Source organism: Dasypus novemcinctus, chromosome 9 (genome assembly GCF_030445035.2).
Source record: "Dasypus novemcinctus isolate mDasNov1 chromosome 9, mDasNov1.1.hap2, whole genome shotgun sequence".
NCBI classification, from domain to species: domain Eukaryota; kingdom Metazoa; phylum Chordata; class Mammalia; order Cingulata; family Dasypodidae; genus Dasypus; species Dasypus novemcinctus.
Window position 1 is genome coordinate 113,381,338 of NC_080681.1, and position 24,193 is coordinate 113,405,530.

Sequence of the window (24,193 nt, forward strand, 5' to 3'; positions counted from 1 at the left end):
AGGTCACATGCTTTGGCTGCCAGATGCAGGGGCTAGGGCTGAGGGCAGTGGGGAGCCACGGAGGATATGAAGCAGGGAGTGCCATAGAGAGAGGAGCTGTGGTCGCTGGTGGAGACTGGCAGGGTGGGCTTCAGCAGAGGGAGGGGGAGCAGAGGGGGCTCCTGTTGGACAGATGGTGGCCAGGTGGACAAAGGGCAGGCCCAGGAGATCTGGGGGGAGGGGAAGCAACTGCACAAAAGGGCTGATGAGGTGTGGGAGGGAAGGGGAAGGAGCAGGCTCCCAAGGATCCACTCTGGGTGATGGATGAATTAGGGGGAGGGTCTTCTCTGAAGTAGGACCACCGGGGCTGGGTCGGGAGGCATTGGGCTTGGGGCAGGCACAGGATTGCCCCCCAGGGGACCAGCCATGCCTTGGCCTTCTCCCGTGATGCCCCCCCCCCCCACCGGACAGGGGTTCTTAACCAGGGGTCCGTGAGCTTGAATTGAAATTCAAAAAAATGTCATTCTTGTGTGGACATGTTGGTGCAGGTGTGATGTATTTATTAAATAATACACAGTATAGCGTGGACTTAGTAAGGGGTCTGTGGTTTTCACCTGATTGGCGAAGGGGCCAGTGGAAGAGAAAAGGTTAAGACCCCTGCCCCAGGATGATGCTGAGTGTCCCCTGGAAGCTGTCGGGGATGCCCCGCTTCTGGGCCCTCAGATGCCTCGGGCCACCGAGGGGCTGCGACTCACCCACACCCTAACCCCACCCGCTGGTCTGGGGTCCCAGCCCATCTCTCACCCCCTCTCCTCCCATCCCCACCTCCAAAGAGCCCTGCAGCCACAGTTCAGCTCCAAGGTCAAGAGCTTGGCTTTGGGGTCCGCTCTGCTCTCTCTTCTGCCTCCTAGCTTTGACCTGGGGCCCAGGATTTCGGCTGTCTGGGCCTCAGTTTCCTCGCCTGGACTGCGGGGTGCTGATACACCTGACCTCACTGGCACCCCAATGTGAGGATTCAGTGAGGTGTTAGACCTGAAGTTCTCGGTGCAGCCCTCGTTCATGAGGGGCTCAGAAAAGAGTGATGCGGAGGGTGAGCCATTGCTAAGCACCCAGCAGCCAACCTGGGGGGGTCATCCCCAGCAACTGGCCCCCAGGCTGGCACAGAGCCCCGGATGGGAGGCTTCGGGAAGAGCCCCTGAGCCTCAGCTCCCAGGTTCCCGGGGGCGAGGATCCCTTCTGAAAAGGTCCCGGTGCCATCCCCCAGCCCCCCACTTTACACCTCACCCTTACACCCAGGACTGTCCCGTAGCTGAGGATGGAGCCTCGGGGTCTGTGGTGGCAGAAGCATGATGGGCAGCTTGGCAAGCAGAACCCGCCTTCGTCCCCTCGCCCTGCCCAGGTTGTGCCCGACCTGTCTGCGGGCAGGGAAGGCCTCTGGGCTGGGTTTCAGCCCAGACCCCCGCCCCACCCCGCCCCACCCTTTCCAGCGCCAAGTGGGGCCCGGGAGGCCGAGGCCGAATCTGGCCTCCGGGATCAAAGCGTCCGGAGCTGTTTCTCTTGTGCCTGCGCCAGCTCTGGTCGCCCTGGGTTCTGAGCCGGGCAGGGCGAACCAGGGCACGCCAACCAACGCCGGAATTAGCTCCTGGGCAGGGGGCTCCAGGCTCCGGGAAGGGGTGGACTCTGCATAGAAATAGCTCTGGCAGTGGAAACGGCAGCCAGAGGTTTCTCCAGACACGGAGAGAGGAGGCCTCCCGGGGAGAGACCTGGGTGCTTGGCACCCAGGGGGTCACAGCTCCCCACCCCCCATCTCCTCTGGGCCCCCTGTCTCTCTGGGCCTCAGTTTCCTCACCTGTAAAATGGGGACAAAGACCCCACCTGCTGCACTCACCACCTACTGCATTGCGAGGCTGTCCTGGCCTCTAAGTTACGTTGCGTGGTGCCGGGCTCAGATGCCATGCGCAGGGCGAGGGCCCCGTGGCCCCATACCTGGAGTGCCCGTGGACAGCCATGGCTAACCCAGGGGCAACTCTGCCAGTGAGGTGGTGGCCAGCCCAGGCCTGCCTGGTGCCCGGGGCTGGGACCTGGACATTCTCTTCTACTCAGGCCACAGGGGGTGCTCGGCCAGGGACCCTGGAATGTGGCGGTCCCTCCCTCCCTGCACCCGCCCCACCAAGGGGACAGCTCGGGACGGAGCCTCCTGAAATAGCCAGATCTGGTTAGCAGGGCTAATTTTAAAAGCCGCTCTGGCTGTCCCATAGGACCTTCTGGGAAGCCATGAATGTCCCTGTGTTCGCCCCTGGGGGGCAGGGTGAGGCAAGAGCCGCGGGGGGCCAGGGATGGGCTCCCTACGCACTCTCACCCCTGCCAGTGCAGGAGGCCCCCGACACTCCCCCCCACCCCCGGCCCAAGGCCCCAGACCCAGCACGGGGTTCTGGAGCCCAGCCTCCCCTCTGCCAGGTCCACTCTGGGCAGGTGCCGGTGGGCAGGTGGGACTGCAGCCCTCCCCCAACCCCTCTCCCCAGCAGGCCTGGGTAGAGGCCCTCAGCCCTCTCCTGTCCCCATCAGCTTGGTCTCTGAGGCTCTGGCCCCTCTGTCCCCGACACGCTAGGTCCTGGGCTGCAGCTGGGGCTCTGTTCCTGTCTCCTGGGACCCACCGTGCGGGGCTGCACACAGCGCTCCTGACATCCGCAGGCCAGGCCTCGCCTGCCCGGGGTGGGGTGGGCCGGCCTGGGCGCCAGGGCTGCAGGTGGAGTCGGAGCGGGAGGGCAGCCCCTCTGGAGGCCGACAGGAGCTGCATTGGGTCGGCAGGGGCCGAGTCCAGGCACGACCTAGTCCATCGGGGCAGGCCAGGCGCCTGCGGGAGGAGAGCACGCCGGGGACAGCGTCGTCAGATGTGAAACTGGAAACACAGGGTGCCCAGTGCAACTGAATTTCACGTAAACTGCAAATGTTTCTGTAATGTAGGTACAGCTCGTGCAATATTTTGAGCATACTTTCCTTAAAAAACATTCGTTGTTTATTGTTTGTTTATCTGAAATTCACATTTAACTGGGCATTCTGTATTTTATCTGGCAACCCTCTATGGGGGTTCTGCGAGTGAGGGGAGAGGCTTCTAAGGAGCAGATTTTAGGGCCCACAGGACCCCCAGTCTAATGGGGGTAGCACTGCTGTGTCCTGGGCAAACCCCAGTCTGGTAAGGGAGGCCCAGCTCCTGCCTCAGGGAGCTCTGTTTTCCGGGCGTGGGGGCAGTTCTCTGGAACATGGCGGAGGGGGACTTGTGACATGGACACATTCACCAGGCTTTGCCTGGGTGGAACCACAGACGTGAGGATGGAGGCCAGGGTCTGGGTGTGTGTCCTCTGCTGAGCCGCAGCACCTAACACGTGGCCTGGCGCGCAGTAGGTGTTCCTAAACCCTTGCTGAACCACTGAAGAACCTGCCAGTGCCTCCCCACCCAGGGGCGCCTGGCCGGCAAGGGCCTCTAGCACTCTGCCTCGAGAGCTCCTTGGAGCCTCAGGGCTACGCTGGGCCCCCGATCCTCGGGGTCCCCAGGGTGAGCTGCAGGGTGGGGTGAGGAGCAGAGGGCGAGGACAGAGGAGCCAGCTCCTTTCCTGTCCTATCTCCCCCGCCCCTGGACCCAGGGCATGGGTGCAGGAGGTGGGTGGGGATGGGACTAAGGTTGAGCGCAGGCTCGGTGCTCCTTAGGAAAGCATCTGGACCAGCCCGTGGGGTGCTGGGAACTGGAAAGTTGGGAATCTTTGTTTTGGGGAGGTGAGATTTGGGTCTTTCCCCGCAGCCCATTTGTCTCAGGGGTCTCCCTAGAAGGGGAACTAGGGAGAGGTCTATGGCCCTCCCACACCTTCCCAGGGGCAGAGTCATCCATCCTTCCATCCTCCCTCCCTCCCTCCCTCATTCCCTCCCTTCCTTTTAATCATCCATCCACCCACCCATCCTCCATCCTCCCTCCCTCCCTCCCACTCTCCCTCCCTTCCACCCTTCCCTCCTTCCATTCTTCCAACCATCCATCTTTCCGTCCATCCAGCCATCCATCCCACTGTGAACTCACTCACTCCGTCCACCATTCACACCACCCAGCCGTGGGCTGAAAGATCTCAGCAGCGAGTCCTGTCCCAACAGGAGTGCATCTTTTCCAATCCCAGCACTGCCACTCGCTCCCGAGTGCCTGTGGGCAAGTCATTGACCGTTTAGAACCTCATCCCAAGAATGGGGACCCTGGTAGGGTCACTGTGAGGGTGTGCGAGGTGATGTCTGCCTCATCTAAAAGGGGGAGCCATTATCACTAGTTTAGGGTCCCTGGGGGCCGGGCAGTGGCTGGCGGCAAGGCCTGGCCCCATGGCCAGTGGCACACTGAGGCCATTCCAGGCAGGCCTCACTTCCTCTTGGGGCGTCAGCCATCTCAGCCCCCACCCCTCCTTTTCAAGGAATGCTGACTCTTTCAAGGAGCCTCTGACTTCTAATTGCAGCCATAAATCCTTCAGAGAAAAGCACGAGGACGAGGCCGCTCCAAGTGCTGTCAGGAGGCCGGGCTTGGGCCTGGCTCCCCTTCACCCTGCAGTGAACTGAAACCTGTGCCTTCTTGCTCTGGGCCTCAGTTTCCCCAGTTGTACTGCAAGGGGGGGTGGGGCTGGACATCTGGCAATGCCCTGGACGGGAAGGGGCCTCTCTGTGTGTCATCCTGCTAGTAACAGTTTAGCTCTGACCCTGTAATCACATCTGCCTGGGGAAGGACTAACATAGCGTTGCTTTAAATTGGGCTCTAATTGTGGCTTTTCATGGAGTCAGCTGCTCCCCCATCCCCCAGCTGGTCTCAATCAGTGAGGCTGTCCCCGCCTGCCCTGCTAAGCCAGGACGCCCCTCACCCCACCCCGCGTGGTTCTGATCCCCATGTGCCATGTCCTGTGTTGGCCACCTTCCTTCCAGAAGACTCCATATCATCTCACCACAGCTTTGGGAGGGAGGGGCTAGTGTGTCCAAGTGTTAGAGGGAAACTGTGATACAGAGAGATAAAGTCACTTGTCCAAGGTCACTCAGCTAGGATGTGGCAGAGCCTGGATTTGAACCCAGGTCTCTCTGATTCTGGGCTTTCTTCTCATCCTGAGGCTGAGGGGAAGCAATCCAGCTCTGGTCCAGTCAAAACCTCCTTCCTTGGGGGCTCTCAGGGGGTGCCTAGGATCACCTGAGCCTCCCATTCACTTCCTTCTCCATCCACATGGCCACGGCCGTTCTGTCCACCTCCCCCTGCCCCTGCCACTGATTGCCAAGACCCTCCTCCCCTCCACTTTCTGCTCTGCAGCCCACCTTCTTCCAGCTCAGAGCTGTCGCCTGCTTGCCGGCACCCCCTCTCAGTCCCCCATAAGTGGAGGGTGAGGCCTGGAGAGGGGGTGCTGGCGGACGAGGCCAGAGGCAGCTGCCCCTCCTCGGGCCAGTGGGGCCTGCGGTTTCCCTGTTTGTTCTGGAGCTTCTAGCCGCTTCCCCAAGGAGACAGCTAGTGGTTCCCAGGCTGCAGGCCCTCGGGCGGAGCCAGACCACGGCTGGCCGGACTGGGAGCACTGCCCACCAGACCCGCCAGGCTCCGCCAGGCCCTGGCGCTGGGTGGTCTGGGCAAGGGCCAGGGGGAGCCTTGATCCTGGCCACGGGGCAGCAGGAGCCGCAACCAGGGCCAGGCTCGAGGCCACCTTGCCAGGAACCTCCAGGGGTCCTGAAGACTGGGGATGAGCCCAGAGAAGGGCAGGGGTGGGCTTTGGGCACACGTTCCCCATGTAGGAGCCCAGAAAGGAAGTTCCCCTGGGGTCCAGGCCCATCTGAGTGCCCCAGGAATGTCCCTGTTGGATGGGCTCGATCCGACCATTGTATTGGCTCAGACAGGGGTTCCCCCTTAGAGGCTGGAAGAAAAATCAAGGTCGGCCAGCAGGAGCGCTAGATCACAGCCCTGCCCTTCTCCGGACCTCAGTTTCTCCATCTGTTCAATGGGCAAGGGCCAGGACTCCAGCCTGTGGTTGGGGGCAGGCAGACCAGGCTGAAGGATCTCAGTTGTTTCCAAATTCACTCTCAAGGACTTCTTGCCCCACCCCAGAGCCTCCCGACCCCTACCCTGCTCCTCCAGCTTCTAAAGGTGGCCACCTGCCAGAGTGAACAGAGCTCCTCTGGGTCTTAGAGACTGTCAGACCCCAGTTCAAATCCTGCCCCCTGGCTTTCTGAGGAGTTGGGTAAGTCTCTTCTCCCTACCCCAGAGATTAAAATCCCGTCCTGACCCTCCTCTTTGTATCTCTAGCCTCGACTCGCTCCTGAACTCCAGACTCTTTTTGTCCCCAACGACGTACCAGCGTCTCCACTCGATGTCCAAGGGGCATCTCCAACCTAACATGATCCAAACCCAACCCCCTATTTTCTCCCCAAGCCTGCGCCCCCATGTCCGCAAACGGCACCTCCATCCGCCCAGGTGCTCAGGCCGTGCACGCGAGGGGCGTCCCTGGTTCTGCTATTTCCTCCACTCCCCACATTCCATGCATCACCAAACCCACTGGCTTTAACTCCAAAACATATCTGGGCGCCGACTCCTTCCTGCCCCCCTCCACCACAGTAGCCTGGTCCAAGCCGCCATCACCTCCAACCAGGACAACAGTGAAGGCTTCCAAACTGTTTTCCGGCATCTGCTCCTGGCATTTCCAGGCTTTTCTCTGTACGGGACCCAAAGTGATCTTTCCAAAGCCCCGACCGATGGCGTGGCTCCCTGCTTCCAACCTTCCGATGGTTTCCCTTCATCCGGAAGAAAACGCAGGCCCGCGGCCCTACCATGCCCCACGTGGGGCAGTTCCTGCCCATGCCTCCCGCCTCATCCCTCCTGCTGTCGCCCCTTCCTCTGCGCTGCAGCCAGATAACTTTGTGTCCCAGACAAATTCATTCCTGCCCGCCTCAGGGTCTTTGCACTTGCTTTGTTCTCTGCTCGGAACAGTCTCTCCTCCACATCTTTACAAGGCCCCCTTCTTGCCAATTGGGTCTGAACTCAGATGTCACCTCCTCGGACAGGTCTTCCCTGACCACCGGCCCGAGACCCAGCCCTACGCTGACGGAGACTGCGCGGTGGTGAAAATCCTCCACCCTGGAGCCACGCTGTCCGCTTCGACGTTAGTGAGTTTCTCTCTGCTTCTGCTCCTTCATCTGCGAAATGGGGATAATAGTCCCCGTGCTCCAAGGCCAGCTGGGAGGATGAATGAGCTCATGTGCATTTTGATGCCCTGGCACACTGGGGACAAGATTAAAATGTCTGCTATTGTGACTGCAATTAGCATGTACATCACCTCCAGAGTTCCAAACCTTAGTTCCAACGCTCAGGAGGAAGAAGTTGCCACGGCCGGTCTCCCCCGGGCCCGGCCAGCAGACCCAGCCCGCTGCCCCCCGTGGTTGGACACAGACAGCTGAGGGGCCTGGCACCGTGACCAAGGCGGCGTCACCACCGGGCCCAGAGGAAGCCGCGCAGGAACCCGCGAGCCCAAATCCTCTTCTGAGAACTTAATCCCCGGTCCCCCCAGATCGGTCGGTTGAGCTAGATCTCGGTGGGAGGTCCTCGGTTTAGCCACCAGGGCTAATTATAAACGCTGCTCTCTCAGGGCTCCACCACCCCTACTGGGGGGCTGCTGGGGGGCCGAGGGAGCCCACAGTTCCGTGGCTGATGGGGCCCGGGTTGTTTTCCTTGGAGAGATTAGCACCCCAGAGGTGGTGGGGAGAGCGTGGCTCAGAATCCAGCTGTCACTTGCAGGCCATGGGACCCGGAACAGGTCACGTGCCTGGCTAAACCTCAGTTTTCCTATCCAGAAGCTGGAGATGGTGCCGCCCACATGACAGGACAGTGAGGCGGGTTCCCCGAGGCAAAGCCTGAGAATGTGCCCCCCAGGCAGCAACTGTACTGCCGTCTCGGGCGCTTAGTAGGGTGTCGAGCACATAGTAGGTATCATACTCCCTCCTGCCCTCAATCTCAGAGCAGTCCGTTTGCTGACAATCTAACCATTCATGTGCTGGCTCAGCTTTCTTCTCGACAAACTGGAGACGGGACTCTCAGGCACACATTTGGGGCTTGTTCCCTGCTCCCCAGCTTTCCTGCCTGGCCCATTGCAGGGGCCCCCTCGTTGGTCCCCCAGTTCTTGCAGCTGTCCTTGGAAATGGCTACCAACATGAGCTTTCAAAAGTAAAGCTCGCTCTCTGACTCCAGAACCGCCTGTGGCTCCCCAGGCCTTCCGGTCTCCTCCCAGCTTCTTGGAATGACCTTCAAGACCCCTCTTGTTGTCTTCTTCAAGCTCATCTCTCCCCACAATATTTCCTTCTGCATTTCTCCGTATATCCTTGTGCCCTGTCCTAAGTTTCCCTCCTCGTCTTGAGCATCAGCTCACTCATGACCATCCCCTCCTCTGTGCCCACCCCATGTGTCTCTGGCTGGGCTAAGTGCCCCTCCCTGTCCCCACAGCTGCTTGCTTCCCCACTGCAACTAGGTTTGACTCTGGTGGTCTCTGCTACAGAATGTGAGTTCCTTGAGGGCAGAGCCTCAGGCTTGTACCCTGTCCTGCCTCCCAAACGTGACACAGGGAGTGGCACACAGTAAGGCAAGGGGTCACAGCTCTGTCTCCACCACAAGCAGACAGGTAGCAAAAATGTCTGAAGGAGCTTCATGTAAGACTATAAGGAATGCTGGGGATTGTGGCGAAGGAGAGCCTGTTCTCAGCTCAAACAGCCCACTGACCTGCAGAAATGTGGGGGCCTCCACCTCCAGTCGTATCTTCCAGTTTTTCAAAAATGCCAGAAATCCAGATCTTAGCAGAAAATTTTAAAAACCCTGTTCACAGTGCTCCGTATTGTCTGGAGGAGTGTGTGAGTCGGAGGGCTTCCTGAACACAAGGGAAACGCGCCCCTCTGATCACCTAAGCTTCCCCTGCCCCTTCCTTACTACAGAGCAGAGGTTCTCAACCAGTGGGGGGACAGTAGTTTTGTCCCCAAGGGAACATTTGGAGGCATTTTTGGTTGTCACAACTGTGAGGGGGCAGGGAGCTGCTGCTAAATATCCTACAATGTACGGGACGGCATCCCACTCCAGAGAATTATCCAGTCCAAAATGTCAAAAGCGCCAAGCTTGAGAGCCCTGCTGTAGAGTTGGTGGTGGGGGAGCAGCTGCCCAAGCAAAGACTACATTTCCCAGGAGCCTTTGCAGCTAAGTGGGCTCACATGACTAGTTCTCCTCAACAGAATATGAATAGAGGCTAAGGACCCAGCGATTAAACCTCTCCCTGGCTGCTTCCCCTCCTTTCACCCCTCATTGATATGCTGGCCAGACAGAAGGAACCTCCAGAGCTTGCTGGGGGAGGGCACCGCAGGGCAGGCAGAGGCTGCGCCCCACGTCTCCTGCCAGTGCGCCACCATTGCACTGCTGTTTGCGATAGAAACAACCTTCTGTTGTGTTACGTTTCGGTTACCTTAGTCAACGGAGGATTCGTCAGCTCACCCTTGTCCCTCCTCCCTGACAAGGTGTGCTTAGGGGTACATGGTCCATCCTCAGCACCCAGCACCACAGCCTCAGCCAGGGGTGCTCGGGCATGGAGCAGGGACCCCCTCCACCCTGGCTTGGATTAGGAGTCAGAGCCCAGGACCCAGGACCATTACAGTAGAGAGTGCTGTGTGACCTGGGGGCAGGGGTGGGAGCGTGAGCAGGGAGCCCTGCCTAGGGAAGGGGGCGTGGGTTAGCCTGTCCGGAGCGGTGGGTGCTAGTTCCTGGAGGACACATGGCCCCGTGGCCTGGGGTCAGACAGGAAGAACTCCTCGTCCCTAAGGGGCCCCAAACGCTCATTCCGTGCTAGACGCTGCGTGGTGGCCTGCCTGTTCAGACGAGAGGCAGAGGTTAAATAACTTGCCCAGCGGCTCATAGCACCAAGAACGCCATGGAGCATAGGTGAGCCCCGTCTCCCCGACTCACAGCTCATGCTTTTAACCCATCAGTGTATCCCAGTGTCGCAGATGCTGCTGGTGCCCGGTTTGTGTCCCTTGAGCTTGTGTAGCTCTAGCGTGTGCCTGGGAGGCCAATGGAAGCGCCGGGGTGTCGATGTCCCTAAGAGCAGTGCTTAGCCAGTGAGGCAGGAGCGCTGGAGACCAACTACCCCAGCCCCCTCAGGTGGGATTAACTCTGAGGTGCATCATCTACACTGGATCCCAGAATTCCGTGGGGGGTTGGAGCCCCAGTTGCCCACAGCGGTAACCTGCTCAATAACACGTCCTTTCTCAGTTTCCTTTCCTTCCACCACTTGAGCGCTTTGGGATCTGCTCATAAACCACTTGCCCTGAAATCGTTGCCTCTGCGTCTGCTTCTGGGGAAATCCAACCCAAGACGCAAAGTAAGGTTTGCACACCCCTAAGGCGTGGAAGTAGGTTCAGGTGGTACTGAAGAGCTTTTCAAAGTTGGCTGCTGCATCTGTAGATGAAAACTTCAGGAACACACATCACACACCACACACACACACTGTGCCTCCGCCTTGGGGAGTGGGTGCAGCTCAGTGATTGAGCGCCTGCTTCCCATGTACAGCCGGGGTTCAATCCCTGGTACCTCCTAAAAAAGAAAAAAAAACCAGACCCCTTCAACGGTGGCTGCTCCCCCACCAGTGGGCCAGGGCAGAGGCGGCGGCCACCTCGGCCTCCACTGAGTGGCACCCCACCCCTTCTCGTGACTGGGCAGGCTTGCTCTCCCTGTCTTCATTAACTGGAGTTACAAGGAAGGGGTAGTAATTGGTCCATCTGTGCTCCCTGGAGGTTATTTAAATAAAACTTCAGGCCCGGGGTGGGGGTGGGGAAGTGGGCTGCTTAAAGACGTGAAGTGAAAGAAAAATATTAGGAGACGACAATACAGAGAGATGGCAAAAATTGAAGGTGGTATGAGAACATCAAGTGGAAAACACCGCAGAGTGCAGAGTCCAAGGTGAGGGGCTCTTTGTCCTGGCAAGAATGTCAGCATTCCACTATTGGCTTGGCCACGTCTCCCCTTTTGCTTGAACTGCTAGGAAGCCTCGGAGAGAAATACTCAGCTGCATTTTCATTCCTAAGGCTCTCCCACATCTGACATATGGTTTCTAATCCTCCTGGGTTCACACTGAACTGGTCTGTGGTATGAGTCAGTATTGCCTGCCTCGGGATCTGTTTGGCAGCAGGTTGGAAATGCGTTATAAATTAAGGAGTTTCGAGCATGAGCTCTGGAACCAGAGCCCTGGATTCAAATCCCAGCTCCACAATTTATATACCTGGAGCCACTTGGGCTGTCCCCTCACCGTTCACACCCTTATTTCCTCATCTATAAATATGGATGACAAGGACCTACTTCCTATGAGGAAGAAATGAACCGAACATGCCTAAAGCCTTGCACAGAGCTTGGCGTGTGGCAGAGGATTGTGTTAGCTGCTGCAATGGCCATCACAGGGACTTTCATTCCAACAAGGCAAGAGGCGCAAACAGGGGGACTCCACGGACCCCCAATGTCAGGTACACTCCTGACTCCAGGACCCATTCCTGACGGTCAGGAATGGAAAGACAACCACAATCCCAAGCCAGGCTGGGAGCTCTGGGAAGGCAAGGAGCATCCGTCTTGTTTGCCCTTAAACTCTTAAGACCTCTGCAGGGCTTGGGACCTATTCAGCATTTGTTGAATGAATGAACTGACGAGCAGCTAGGGGGGCCAGGTACGGGGTTCTGCTCGCGTGTGCCAGGAGGTCCTCGCAGCCCTCCCTGCCATGGATTTTGGGGCACAGAGGCACCCTTCTACCTCCTCCCAGCATCCCAGGAGCAGTTGTGTCCCACTTTACAGAGAAGGACTCTGAGTCACAGAGACACAAAGCAATCTGTCCAAAGTCACCCAGGCAACGAGGGGCGAAGTCCCCTGGCCAGGCGGAGACCCCTTCCCTTACGCACTTCCACCCCCACTCCGGGGCCCCATCCAGTTCTTCCCAGAGAAACGAGCTTATTTCAGTCTCTTCTTCCCTGACCACAAAGACTCAGCTGTCCTCAGAAATATTTGGAAAGTTTTATTTAAATGTTTTTTGTTCCCTTTTAGCCAACAGCAAAAAGAAAATTTTTGCCATACCAAACAGGAGAGTGGCTTAGGGAGGAGCTGGCAAACAGAGGCCCCGGCAGGCCTGCTCCTCCCCGGCCCGAGCCGCGCTGGGGCTGGGCGGCCGGTCCCAGGACTTGACTTCCTGGGAGCCCCAGCGGCCGTGAAACGAGCGCGCAGACCCCATCCTGAGGAGAGGGCTGGGGTATCCTCTGCAGGCAGCACTAGGCTTGGGCGCTAGGACACAAGTGTGGTGGGGCCTGGTGAGTTCCAAAAGGGCGGGAGGATCGGATCCAGAACGTTCTGTGGAGGCTCCACGGCCTCCAGGTGCAGGGAAGTACGCCTTTTAGAAAAATAAGATAGAGGCTTTGAGAATTTCTGCAGTCTGTGCTCTCTGCCTGCCCGAGAGAAACCTACCCTGTTGGCCAAAGGGGCAGCGGGGAAGGAGCAGAGGGAGGAGGCCAGGGACTAGCCTGGCCTCAGTGGAGGATCCCAGAGGGGAGCCAGGCGGGCGGCAGACTTTGGTTTCCTGGGTCCGCTCTCTGGCAGCAGCGGAGGCTGTGCAGGCCCCTGCCTCCCCGCCCCTCAGGTGTGGGCTGCCGGGCGGGTGGGCGGCGGTGGACGTCGGTCGCGGGCTCTTGGTGCCCCGGCCCTGGGCCCTCAGAACAGGACACGCAGGGGGAGCAGGGCCAGCGGGAGCAGCAGGGGGCCGGGGGCGGGGCCGCCCGCCGAGCTGGCCTCGGCACAGTGGGCGCGGTTGGCGCCGATGCAGGCCGCGTAGGCCATCACGTGTGGGATGTAGTTCTGCTCGTGGACGCCGTGCAGCAGGTGCGCCAGCGGGCCCTTGGCGAAGACCGCCACGTCCTCCCCGCCGTGGGTCTCGTAGCGCAGGGGCACGGCCGACTGGGCCTGGTAGTTGTTGTGAGCTGTGGGCCGGAAGAAACGTTTGGCCGGCGTGCGGGGGCCCGGCCTGGGCGAGCAGCTCCTTGCTGCCCTCCCAGGCTGGTCGAAGGCCCCGTTCTGGAGAAGAGGGAGTCGTGTTGCCCAAGGCCACGGGATTCGAGCCTGAGCCTGTTCTGACATAGAAGCCTGTGCCCTCGAGCCCCCGAAGAGAAAATTGACCTCATCCAGGCTGTTGCAGCAAAGAGGCAACTGAGGGAGTGGGGTTTGCACTTGACCACTGGCTGGACCTTTAGAGCCCCAGGAGCATTTGGGGGTATCAAGAACAATAAGAATATTTAACAACATGGAAGTGGATGGACAAGCTGGGGCGTTCATCTACTGGAGTATTAGACGGCCGGTGAAAACGGCAGCGTAACATGGCAGGCACCTGCACAGGCCACGCACTCCGCTAAACTCCCCACCCCGCTTACTCCGACCGGCCACCTGGGGAGAAGCCGAGACAGGTGGAGGTGCACGCCCAAAGTCACCCAGCAGCTGGGCTGCAGGACGGGATCTAAACGGACAGGCTCTGGCGCAAGGCCTGGCTGTCCCAAGGTCTCCGACCTTGGCCGCGAGCTCCGACCTCTACTCCCGAGCGGGTCCCAGAGGAGCGCCCCGTCCCCTCCCGGGCCCGGGCTCGGCAGCCTCACCGTAGTCCACCATGGAGACGTTCTCACGCTCGCCGTCCACCACCTTGTAGCCGGGCCCGTTGCCGTACAGGATGGAGGTGAAGGGCTTCTTGTCCGCGTCGCTGACCATGGGGGCCAGGCCTGCCCGGGGAGGGGGCGGTCCTGGGTCACGTGGGCGCTCCAGCTGTGCAGCCCCCAGCCCCCAGCTTGGGCCCGTCAGTGCCTTGGCAACCCCCAGGAGCCCCCTAGAAAGGCCCCAAGCCACTGCCGTGACCCCTTCCAAACACTTATTACTTCCGACCATCAGCAGTTCCCACTATGCCCACATCCACCTTCCCTCCTTCCCTCCGTCTGTCCATCAGCCTCCTTCCCATCTGGGCACCCATCTACCCTCCCCCCCCAATCTGTATGTCCATTCCATCCCTCAACCTTTTCTTTTCTACCTGGTTTTCACCAAGTCTTCACCAGGTGCCAGGCCCAGGGCTGGCTCTCCCCCAGGCCACTCCTGCTCCCAGATGGGCAGGCAGGAGACCCTGAGAGTGCCCACCTACCAAAAATAGAGTTGCCACGAGGGGTGTAGCCACCGAAGGTGAAGACGTGGGAGTGGTCGGCAGTGACCACGGTCAGCGTGTCGTCCAGAGAGGTCAGGGAGCCCGCCAGCCCTATTGCCTGGTCCATCTCCACCGCCTCGTGCAGCGCCAGCTTGGCTTTGCCCTCGTGGTGCCCGTGGTCAATCCTGCCTCCTAGAGACACCAATGCCAAGGGCTGGGTGGGGGAAGGGGTGAAGGTCTGCACCCCCAGGCCTCCCGACTGACCAGTCTTTGATAGGGAAGGGCAGTAACTGTCACCCAGAACCGAGTACGTGCCCTTATGCAGCCATTCAACCCGCACAGCGGCTGAGAGAGGGAGAGCGACTGGAATAAGTCAGGCAAAGCCAAGATCCTCTTTTCAGCAGCTCCACCAGACCGAAAAGTCTGTGCTCTTTCTGCCACCCCACGCTGCTCCCAGCACCATTTGCTTCTTTGCTGCTTGAGGCTTACGAGCTTCCTAGGGGTGGGATGGCTGGCAAGGACCAGCATGCCCGAGTACCTAGTATTAGCCAGGCCTGATCAACTGATATCCCCTCTTCGCAATGCTCCTGGGCAGAGATGGGCACCCTCAGCCCACTTTGCAGATGGAACAGCTGAGGTCTAGGGTGGGGAAGACAAGTGCCCAAGGTGGAGTTTGCTAGGGTCTGAATTCAGGTTTGACACACTCTAACAGAGCCCCCGTTTTCCTCTCCCCACCATGAGTACCCGTCTAAAGCAGGAGGGCGTCTCCGACCTAAAGGGTGGCCTGGGCAGGGCCAGCGGCGGCTCTGTGAGGCCGGCTGACCCTGCGCTCCGTCCCGCCTCTGCCGGGCAAGCGCAGGAGGCCTGGCCCCCCGGCCAGCCCAGCGGCTGAGCGCCGTGTGACCTGCTGCGGCTGCCTGGGTGGACACCCCCGGCCCTGCGTGCGGCTGAGCCATGCTCTCCTCCCACGGGCCGGGGCTTCAGCTGCTCTGGCCTGGCAGGGTGGGACCTTCCTTTGTTGTGGCTCTGCCAGCAGCTGGCCCAGCCCTGGCTCTGCTCACAAAGGCGAGCGCTCCCGGGGGAGCCCTGCTCACCACCGCGGTTCCTGGCTGGTTCCTCGGCGTCGGAGGCCTGCTCTGGGCCAGCCGGGACCTCCGGGCTTGAGTGGGAACCCTGGGGTTTTGGCGAGAAAGCAGCCAAGGCAGGCTGGCGGCCACCAGGCTCTGGAGGGCGGAGGGGCCTGTGTGTGTCCGTGCGGTGACAGTGTCTGCACTCACAGGTCCACGTGGGCCTGAGTGGGGGCGGGTTACGTGGGGGTCCCAGCGAGGCAGCACCAGGACCCACGGGGACAAGGGCTGTCAGGACTTCAGGAGATTCCGGACTCTGTCACTTCGTCACCTCCTACCTTCCACCAGCAAGAAGAAGCCCCTGGGGTTTTTCTTCAGGACCCTGAGAGCCACCTCCACCATCTCGGAGAGGGACGGGTCCGTCCCGTTGTTCCTGTTCAGCTCGTACTGCAGGTCCCCCGGCTCAAACAGACCTGAGGGGGACACGAGGGGGGCGTGGGCGGTGAGAGCCCCCGGGGACCCCCACAGGGCTGGGGTGCCGCAGGGAACAGAGGTCCCTGCACCCGCCTTGGGGGCAGGGTGTGGCAAGAAGGAAGGCCCCCGTGGGCCAGGCGCTCAGGAAACGCCGACCCCTGTGACGTCACTGCCACCACTCAGGGACATCCCGCGTCCATTTCCCAGGGTGGAGACCAAGGCTCAGGTGTCCAGTCACTCGCTGGCCGGTGGAAGGTCTGGGGTCAAGCCCATCGGCCTCTCCCCGGCCCGGAGCCCTCCGTGGCACCGGGCCCTCGGGCTGGCGACTACGTCCCGGGCCCGGTGGGGCAGCTAGTGTGCGTGCGTGGTGGCAACACACCACGTCTGGCGGCACGGTGGCCTGTGCGGTGTGTCAGTGGAGGGCTTGGGATCACGTTCCCTGCTGCTCACTGAGCTTGAAATACGGGGAGTGATCTACTCCGTGCCCGTGTCCCAGGTACCCCGTGGGGAGGCTCTCGTGCGCCCACCTGTGTAACCGATAGGAAACTGTGGAAATGGCCGTATGGGACTCCCCAGGCCGGGGCTTCCACCCCGCACGCTCGTGCCTCTCTGGGGGACATCAGTCGCCGTGTCGTAAGGACGCTCAAGCGCTCCCTGGAGGGATCCACGAGGCGAGGAGCCTAGGCGCCGAGGCCTCCTGCCCTCGGCCGGTTGCCGCCTGCTGGTCGCCTGAGGGAGCGGTCTCGGAAGGAGGCCCCTCGGCCCCAGCCAAGCTTGGGAGACCAGGTCAGAACCGCCCGGCCCAGCTGCCCCCAGATTTCTGACCCGAAGAAGCTGTCGGGTAATAATTGTTTACTCTTAGTTTTAAATTGCTAAGTTTGGGGAAATTTGTCCAACAGCAATAGATCATGTGCATAAGGCTGGAGCTCATTTAATCTTCAGGACAACCCCAGGCAGGTCCTGTCAGTACCCACCCTCGAGAGAAATCACTTGCCACAGGGCTCCCAGGTGGCAGAGCTGGGATTTGAACTCACCCTGGCACTAACCCTGTGAGCAGCCCTGCCACACGGGTGCATGCACAGCTCCACGGCCTGGGTGTGGGGTGGGGGCTGTGCCATGGGACCCCGGCAAGCCGAGAAGCAGAGGGCTGTGTGTGTGGGACCCGGCTCAGACCCACCCAGGACTGGGCGCTGAGCTCCTTGGGAAATGTTTACTGGCGACTTTGTCACTACCTGCCCAGTGGGGAAGAGGACCTGGACGTTGGCACGGTGGTGCCCGACCCAGCCTGCTTGCCCCGCAGCCTCAGGGCCTCAGTCCCCCAAGCTGGCTGCTGCCCTTGGACCCCTGGTTTGCTCCCCACGCCCTGGGCGGGGGGAGGGAGGGCAACCCCCAGTCAGGACCAGGCTGGCTTCTCCCCTTGGCTGCACAGGAGATCGGACTCCAGGGTGCCTGCACCACAGCCCAGGCCTGCTCACATTCCAGCCGCAGGCAGGTTCCAGCTGGCCCGGGCCGTCATGCTAACGGGCTGTGCAGCACGTGGCACTTGCCCTCTCCGGGCTTGTTTTCCCTTGTGCCCAGCGCGGCTCATCACCCTGCACAGCCAGCAGATTTCAGGCCTAATCCGTGAACCAGAACCCCCTTCCTCACCCCTCCCAGGTCCTGCCACCAGAGGGCAAAGGCTCCTAAGTGGGGGGCACACTGGCCTTGCCCCCAGCTGCTGGACTCACACAACCCTGGCCACAGGGCACCCGGTGGATCCCCCAGTCCACTCCCCTCCACTTACCCAAGAGGTAGTCCACTCTGCGGGGGTCGAGGGCCAGGAGCTGGGTGCGGTTCCACACGTAGTGGGAGTGCTAGGAGGAAGGCGCGCGTGAGCAGAGTGAGGACTTGGGGCGAGGGAGGCAGGCACTTGTCTGGTCCTCCCTGAGCTGCCCTCAAGAAAATCATAAATAGATAGGCAATTATAAAGCAGGAAAAGAAGAGTTCTCAGACCAAGGGCCTGAGAGAGCCCAGGGTGGCACCTGGGAGGGCTTCCTGGAGGAGGTGATATCCTAATGGGGACCTGGAGGACAGCCCCGGGTCAAGGAGGGTGTTCTAATGGGAAGAACCTGGGACAAAGGAAGAGGCAGGTGGGGGCCACCCACAGCCCTGCGTGTCTGCTGGGGAGATGGGCTGTGTGAGCGTGGAGGGCCTTGCCTGGGAGGGGAGCTAAAGGAAGTGCTCCTTCCCCAGGGCATAAAGACACAGGAAGGGGCTGGCCAGGCTCAGGAGTTCTGAAGCTGCCGAGAGTCAGCTGTGTGTCCTGAGGCGAGCCCCTTGCCGCCTCTGGGCCACGCCAGTGGAATTAGGGGTTTTCAAGCTTTTTCCTTGGAAGAGCCTCGGGGGCTGCCGTGGGGAGAGGGGAGGCTGAGAAGGCGGCGCTCTGCCCCTACCCCTGCTTCGGGAGGCGGGCAGCTCTCCTCCACATCTCATCTCCACACCAGCCCTATGAGGTAAGCAAGCACTTATACTCCCGTTTCACAGGGGAGGACACTGAGGCACAGAGACCACGGGCTACACAGCGGCAAAGGTGGACAGAATCTAGAACCTTCTCTTAGGGGACAATTTTCTGGAAACGCAAGGCCTGTCTGGGACCCTGCAGGGGCTCCCTGCTGGGTCCAGCCCCGGGGAGGGCCCTCTCTCCCTCGTGGCCTCCAGGCTGAGCGCAGGGAAAGCCCCTGGCCAGGCGAGAGGAGATTAAGCCCCATTTTGCTTGTAGAGACACGGGCTGAGGGGGCATCGCTGGCTGGGGCAGGACGGGGCGCTCGCTGGTCACCTGAGCCGACCCAGGAGGAACGGGGGCTCAAAGCAGCTCAGCCACCCTCTCCCCACAAGGGCCCCCTCCCCAGCCCCGCCCCCACGACACTTTTGGCCCAGCCCCTTCCCCGGAGGCCTCCCGGGGGGCCAGTCTTGGAACCCTCAGAAACCCAAACCCAGGACGACATCAAAGTGGCTGCCAGGCTGCTCCCCACTGTCTTCAGCCCTGACCACAGTCATTTCCAGACCCCAGCTGCCCCCAGGCCGGTAGCCACAGGCTTAAAGAGCCAGAGGCCTCCCGGAGGAGTCAGAGCCAGGAGCCGTTCCCACGCTCCAGCCGCCAGCCCAGCCCAGCCCTGGTGGAGGGCCGCCCACCTCCAGCCGATCACTTGCACCCCCGGCCAGCTGCGCCCTCCCACTCCCTGTCTTTGGGGTCCTCCGCCCAGCCCCGCCTCCCCAGCCATTGTTTCTCCATCTTCCTGCCTGGAGCCCTGCTCCAGCTTCCCAGCCCCTCCCTGGTGTCTTTCTGGGCTTCCCCAGCCAGCACACAGCGTTCCACTCTGGTTTTCTAACTATCTGACTCATCTTTTGTACTTCAAGCCCCACCAAGGGCCCCACGCACAGTAGGTGCTCTGGTTTCCCCTGGCCCCCCCTCCTGTGACCACCTAGGCCCATTTCGTGCCCTCCTTAGAAGCAGGGGATTGACCCATGACCTGCCGTGAGTCGCCCCTGTACCTGCTAGCCCATCTCCGTCCCACAGCATCCCTTTAAGGTAAGGATTATGACCCCCATTTTACAGACGGAAAAGCAGATCCAAGGAGGGGCCTTCCAGCCGCAGCCCACCCCCACCCCACGGCTCTCTGCAGCCCCCGGCCCCAGCCCACCCCACCCCACCCCACGGCTCTCTGCAGACCCCAGCCCCAGCCCACCCCACCCCACGGCTCTCTGCAGCCCCCAGCCCTAGCCCACCCCCACCCCACGGCTCTCTGCAGCCCCAGCCCCAGCCCGCCCCCACCCCACGGCTCTCTGCAGCCCCCAGCCCCAGCCCGCCCCCACCCCACGGCTCTCTGCAGCCCCCAGCCCCAGCCCGCCCCCACCCCACGGCTCTCTGCAGCCCCCCGGCCCCAGCCCACCCCCACCCCACGGGGCTCTGCAGCCCCCCGGCCGCAGCCCACCCCCAACCTATGGCTCTCTGCAGCCCCCAGCCCCTGGCCAGCTAGCTACCTTGTGTCTTGGTTTGAAGCTCTTCCAGGTGTCGATGAGGTTCAGGCCATCCAGCCTCGTGCCCCTGGCCTTCTCGTCCGTCTCGTACTCCACGTCCGTTCTGTTCTTGGGGAACATGTACTTCCGGCCACCGCCCATGATCACCTGAAGGAGAGGAGCCATCAGCACACCTGGGCTCCCTGCCCAGAGCCTCCGCCCGCAGAGCTGGGTGCCCGGCGCTCCTGACCCTCTGCTTCGACCCTCCACTGAGGCAGCAGGAGGAGAGCCCAACTTCTTTTTTGTCTGGAGGATGGAATCATGGGTCTATTGGGCCTGTTGTTTGGGACTTTGGGCGAAATACTGGAGGTAATGATAACTCACCTTAACTGGCTTTCCAGAAGCCTGACACATAACTCCCACTTTATAAGAGTAAGACCATTTACTGAGCGCTCGCTGTGTCTCATATTCAAGAAACATTATCCAACTTTATACCAAGCCTGCGAGGTGACATCTCATTTCCCAAAGAAATAAGCACAGATCACATGGCCAGTAAAAGGCAGGGTCAGAATTCGCACGCAAGGCCTCCCTGACTCTGGGGCCAGGCCTCTGCTGTATCTGCGGAGCCTCCTCTCCCTGCAGGGAGAGGCGGGAGACCTGCCTGCAAGGGCCCCAGCCGAGGCCCTGGGGCAGCCCAGCTGGAAGCCAGCCCACCGCAGCCCGCAGCCCGGCAAACAGTGGGGCTGGGACGCACTGCCTGCGTCTTTGCTGCCAGGCTAATTTTACCCAGCCCTGCTGGCATGTGCGGGCAGACGACGCGGGACTGTTTGTTTTCCTAGGGAGTCCATGTTTGAAGTCCGGACTATTTTTAAAGTGGGGGCCAAGAGCAAAACAGCCGCCGTCCACAGCGGCCACCACGCCGGTGTCCTCCTGTCACCGCGGGCTCCGGCCCAGGTGCTGGCCCTGGCCCTGCTCCGCCGTCCCCAGGCCTGGGCTTGTGTAGCTCCCTTCTCTACTGTCCGCTCCATTTCCCCCTCAGAACCCAGGGTGGGGGTGCAGCCAGGAGCCCGGGCCGAGGGTGGAGGTGAGGACGAGACCCCAGCACTGCCCGGTCACGGGGGCTGGAACATCGGGGAGCCGGACTCGGGTTTGAATCCTGGCTCTGCTCTTACTGACCCGGGCCTGTCCCTCGTCGTCCTGAGCTGTGGTGTCCTCACCTCTAAGCTGGAATAACACCCATCCCCAGCACGGGTTTAGCAGGGACGCGAATATCCCCCGTGGTCCCTGGCACCTACAGGGTGACCCGTGGAGGGGCCTCTTAGTGCCAGGAGTTGTGGAAAGACAAGTATCTTGGGAGGCAGCCCCTCATTCCCACCCCCGGCTGGGAGGGGAAGACGTAGAAGGGGCCCGGGCCGCCGGCCCCCTCGCCCCTCCCCTCTTCTTCCCACAGAACCCGACCCCTTGGCATTTCCCGAGTGGAAAACGAAGCCCCCAATCTTCTTGCCTGGAGCCTCGTCACTGCCAGCCCAGCAGGCACTTCACACGGGCTCACGAAACACCCAAATAACAGACTTGCTGTTTGGCTTTGGGGTTTGGGTTTGTGTCTTTTTTTTTTTAGCAAAAGATATTTATTTTCAGGGCGGACACCAGGATTTTTGTTTCATGTACAGTCTGGGGACTGAGGGGCTTTTGGGGTGGTGGGGTACGAGGAGGACACTGGCCTGAGGCAGGGAGGAGCAAGAAAGAGGAAAGGGAGAAGGGGGGAGTCGGCACACGTGCAGAGTGTGTCCCCAGAGTCCCTGTGGACCACCCCTGGCCCCAGCCGGGAACCCCTGCCTCCCTCTCTTGGGTTTTCTCTCAAGCTCCCATCCCCCATGTTAGGCTGCTCCTGCCAAATCTCTCTAAAGCAGCCCCATAATTACACTGTCTTGTACAACAAATGTTCTCACATCCATGACCTCATCTCGGCCTCCAACGCCCCAGGAGGAGCCAGGTGGGGCTCTCTGTTTTTGTTGCACAGGTGGGGAAACTGAGGCTCCGAGAGGGAAAGCCTTGCCCCGGTCACGCGGATGGGGTAGCTTTGATGGAGTGGCTTTGCCTCAGATGTCCACTCTCTACGAGGGGCCAAAAGACCTCTGTTCTGGAAGGGGCTGCTTGATTCCCCACCGGCCGCCTGTTGGCTCTCAGAAACAGGGTGGAGGGGGCAGCAGGGGTAAGAGGGCACGTTGGGGGTCCAGTGAATTTGCCTGGTCATCGGGAAAACCTGAGTGAGGGGTAGCGGGGACCTGGGGGCTTTGAGTCACTGAATCCCTTTTTCCAGAGCCCCTTTCCCCCTTCATCCCCCACCTCCGCAGGGCAACAAGAGTCTGAAAGCGGAACAAGTCTCTGTAAGAACAGAGGGTAGGGACCGGCCCCCTGCGGGCCTCTGGGCAGGGCCGTGGGCTCAGGCCTCCAAGCTGCCACTAGGGGTCGGCCCCGAGCTCCGCTCTCTGCAGGGATTATCGGGCGCAGCAACCACAACGGCGTAAGTTGTGCATTTTGCAGAGGGAGAGTCGAGGCTCAGAGAGGCGAGGCAACTGACCCACGGTCACAGAACTAGCCAGTGGCCAGGCCAGGGTTGGAACCCAGGAGGTTTCCCATGAGAGCACGCACTAGCCATTGTGCAGGCAGCGGGGAAGTACGCAGCACTCTGGCTTGTCCATGCAGGTGTGTGTGCGCAGGGCAGGGACTGTGCCACCCCCGCCCCCATGCTGGGGAGCGCAGCGCCAGCTCCGGGTTTATGGCATAATCCCCGGGCGCCGGGCTCTTGGGGTGTGGTGGTAGCCGCATCACCGTTACCCCCAGCCCCAGCCGCAAATCCCCTCCAGGGCCGGGAGCCCTCCCGGTGTGCGGGTGTGGGGGCCAGGCGCAGCTGCCCTCCCCGCCCACCAGAGGCCTGCACGCCCTGCGCTCACCTCGATGTCCCTGATGTTGTGCATGAGCTGGTAGGCGATGTCCTTGCAGCCCTGGCTCAGGGCCTCCGGGGGCATCTCGTTGTCCGAGTACCAGTCCCGGTCGGCGGAATGAGCGTAGGCGGCGCTGGGAGTGGCGTGGTTCACTCGCGTGGTCGTCACGATGCCCACGGATTTGCCTGGGGTGCGGGAGGCAGGGTAGGCCTCGGCTGGAGATGGGGTGCCACGCTGCCTCCCCCCGCCGGCTAACCACGCCTGCGCCTCGGTCTCCTATCTAGCAGGCGAGGAGGTGGCAGGTGACAGTCCACCTCACGGTGCCCCCTCCTCCCCTCCGTCAAGGACCCACTCCTCCAGGAAGCCCCCCAGGCTCCCCACCAAGGGCCTCGCGTGGGATGCAGTTCTGGCACCTGTGCCAGTCTGCCCCGATTCCAGGGAGGGAGAAGAGTAGATGTTTACTAAAGCCCGAGGGACTGGCCTGGGTCCTCTTGCTCCCTCTTCACACCCAACCCAGGAAGGGCTACATTCTCACGCCCATTTGCAGGTCAGATGAACAGACTCGGGGACTCGAGGTCTGGGGTCTCTCAGCTGGTAAAGCGCAGCTGGGACTAGAACCCCTGCCCCTCTAGCCTTCCCTCTCGTGCCAGGGATTCCATGAAGGCTGCAGTCTCCCCGCACGGAAGAGGCCCGGGGAGCATCTTCTACGCACTGCCCATTGCTCAGCTGGGAGCACCGAGGCTCGCGCAGCCCCGGCGCTGGCCCCACGCCCCGCTGCGCCGCTCACCAGCGTCCTTGGCCCAGCGCAGGATGGAGGTGACCTCGTTGCCCTGCGTGGTGTTGCACTGCGAGCGCTCGGTGGCGGCGCTCACCCCCACGGTGCCCTCGTTGGCCTTCACCCCGCACAGGTAGGCGGTGGCGGTGCCCGCGCTGTCGGGGACTTGCGCGTTGGTGTTGTAGGTCTGCAGGTGGGAAAGGCACGTCAGCGGGTGCTCACCCACCCCCGTGTACACGAGGAAGGCAGCGAGGCCCCTGTGGCCCTAGCGGAGCCTGCCACATGCCCCCAGGGCCCCAGGACCACCCGGCTGCCCGCTTCCTGCCCCCGCTCCCTGCGCCCCGGCAGCCCCCGCAGCGGGAAGGACCAGAACCCAGCTCTCCAGCTCGTGGAGGGGCCTGTCTGGCAGGAGTGGGGTCAGGCTGGGCCAGCCGGGGGCTCTTGCTGGGTTTGGGGCCGGCTGAGCCCACAAAGGGGAGAGGCAGGGGAGGCCCAGGGAAGGGAAAGGAGAAGGGCACTTGGAACAGGGAAAGGGGGGGAAGGAAAGGTGGGGAAGCAGGATGGAGAATGGGGAGATGGCCAAGGGGAGGGCGGGAAGGCATGAGGTCCGTCCCTCCCACCCGGCCCCACTGGGATTGTCTGTCTCTGCTCCCCTTTGCTCCCCCCCAGCCCATGAGCTGAACACGTTAGGTCCCTGCTAGTCCCCAGAAAGGAGTCTTAGGGTCGGACCCGAGTGTCTTGAGT

At 61.3% G+C, this 24,193-nt stretch overlaps 1 protein-coding gene across 4 annotated transcripts in view; it reads right to left on the reverse strand.

Moving 5' to 3' along the window:
• Positions 1-12,029: 12,029 nt before the first annotated feature.
• Positions 12,030-24,193, reverse strand: part of ALPL (alkaline phosphatase, biomineralization associated) — a 48,141-nt gene continuing 35,977 nt past the window's right edge. For all 4 annotated transcript variants that reach the window (XM_058304188.2, XM_058304189.2, XM_058304186.2 and 1 more), the window contains 8 exons: positions 23,462-23,636; positions 22,684-22,859; positions 19,754-19,897; positions 17,517-17,586; positions 15,598-15,732; positions 14,193-14,384; positions 13,663-13,782; positions 12,030-12,996 (listed from right to left, as the gene is read on the reverse strand). In XM_058304188.2, the coding sequence (XP_058160171.1) occupies positions 12,731-12,996; positions 13,663-13,782; positions 14,193-14,384; positions 15,598-15,732; positions 17,517-17,586; positions 19,754-19,897; positions 22,684-22,859; positions 23,462-23,636 (1,278 nt within the window). In that variant the 3' untranslated portion in view covers positions 12,030-12,730. The remainder of the gene's footprint in view (positions 12,997-13,662; positions 13,783-14,192; positions 14,385-15,597; positions 15,733-17,516; positions 17,587-19,753; positions 19,898-22,683; positions 22,860-23,461; positions 23,637-24,193) is intronic.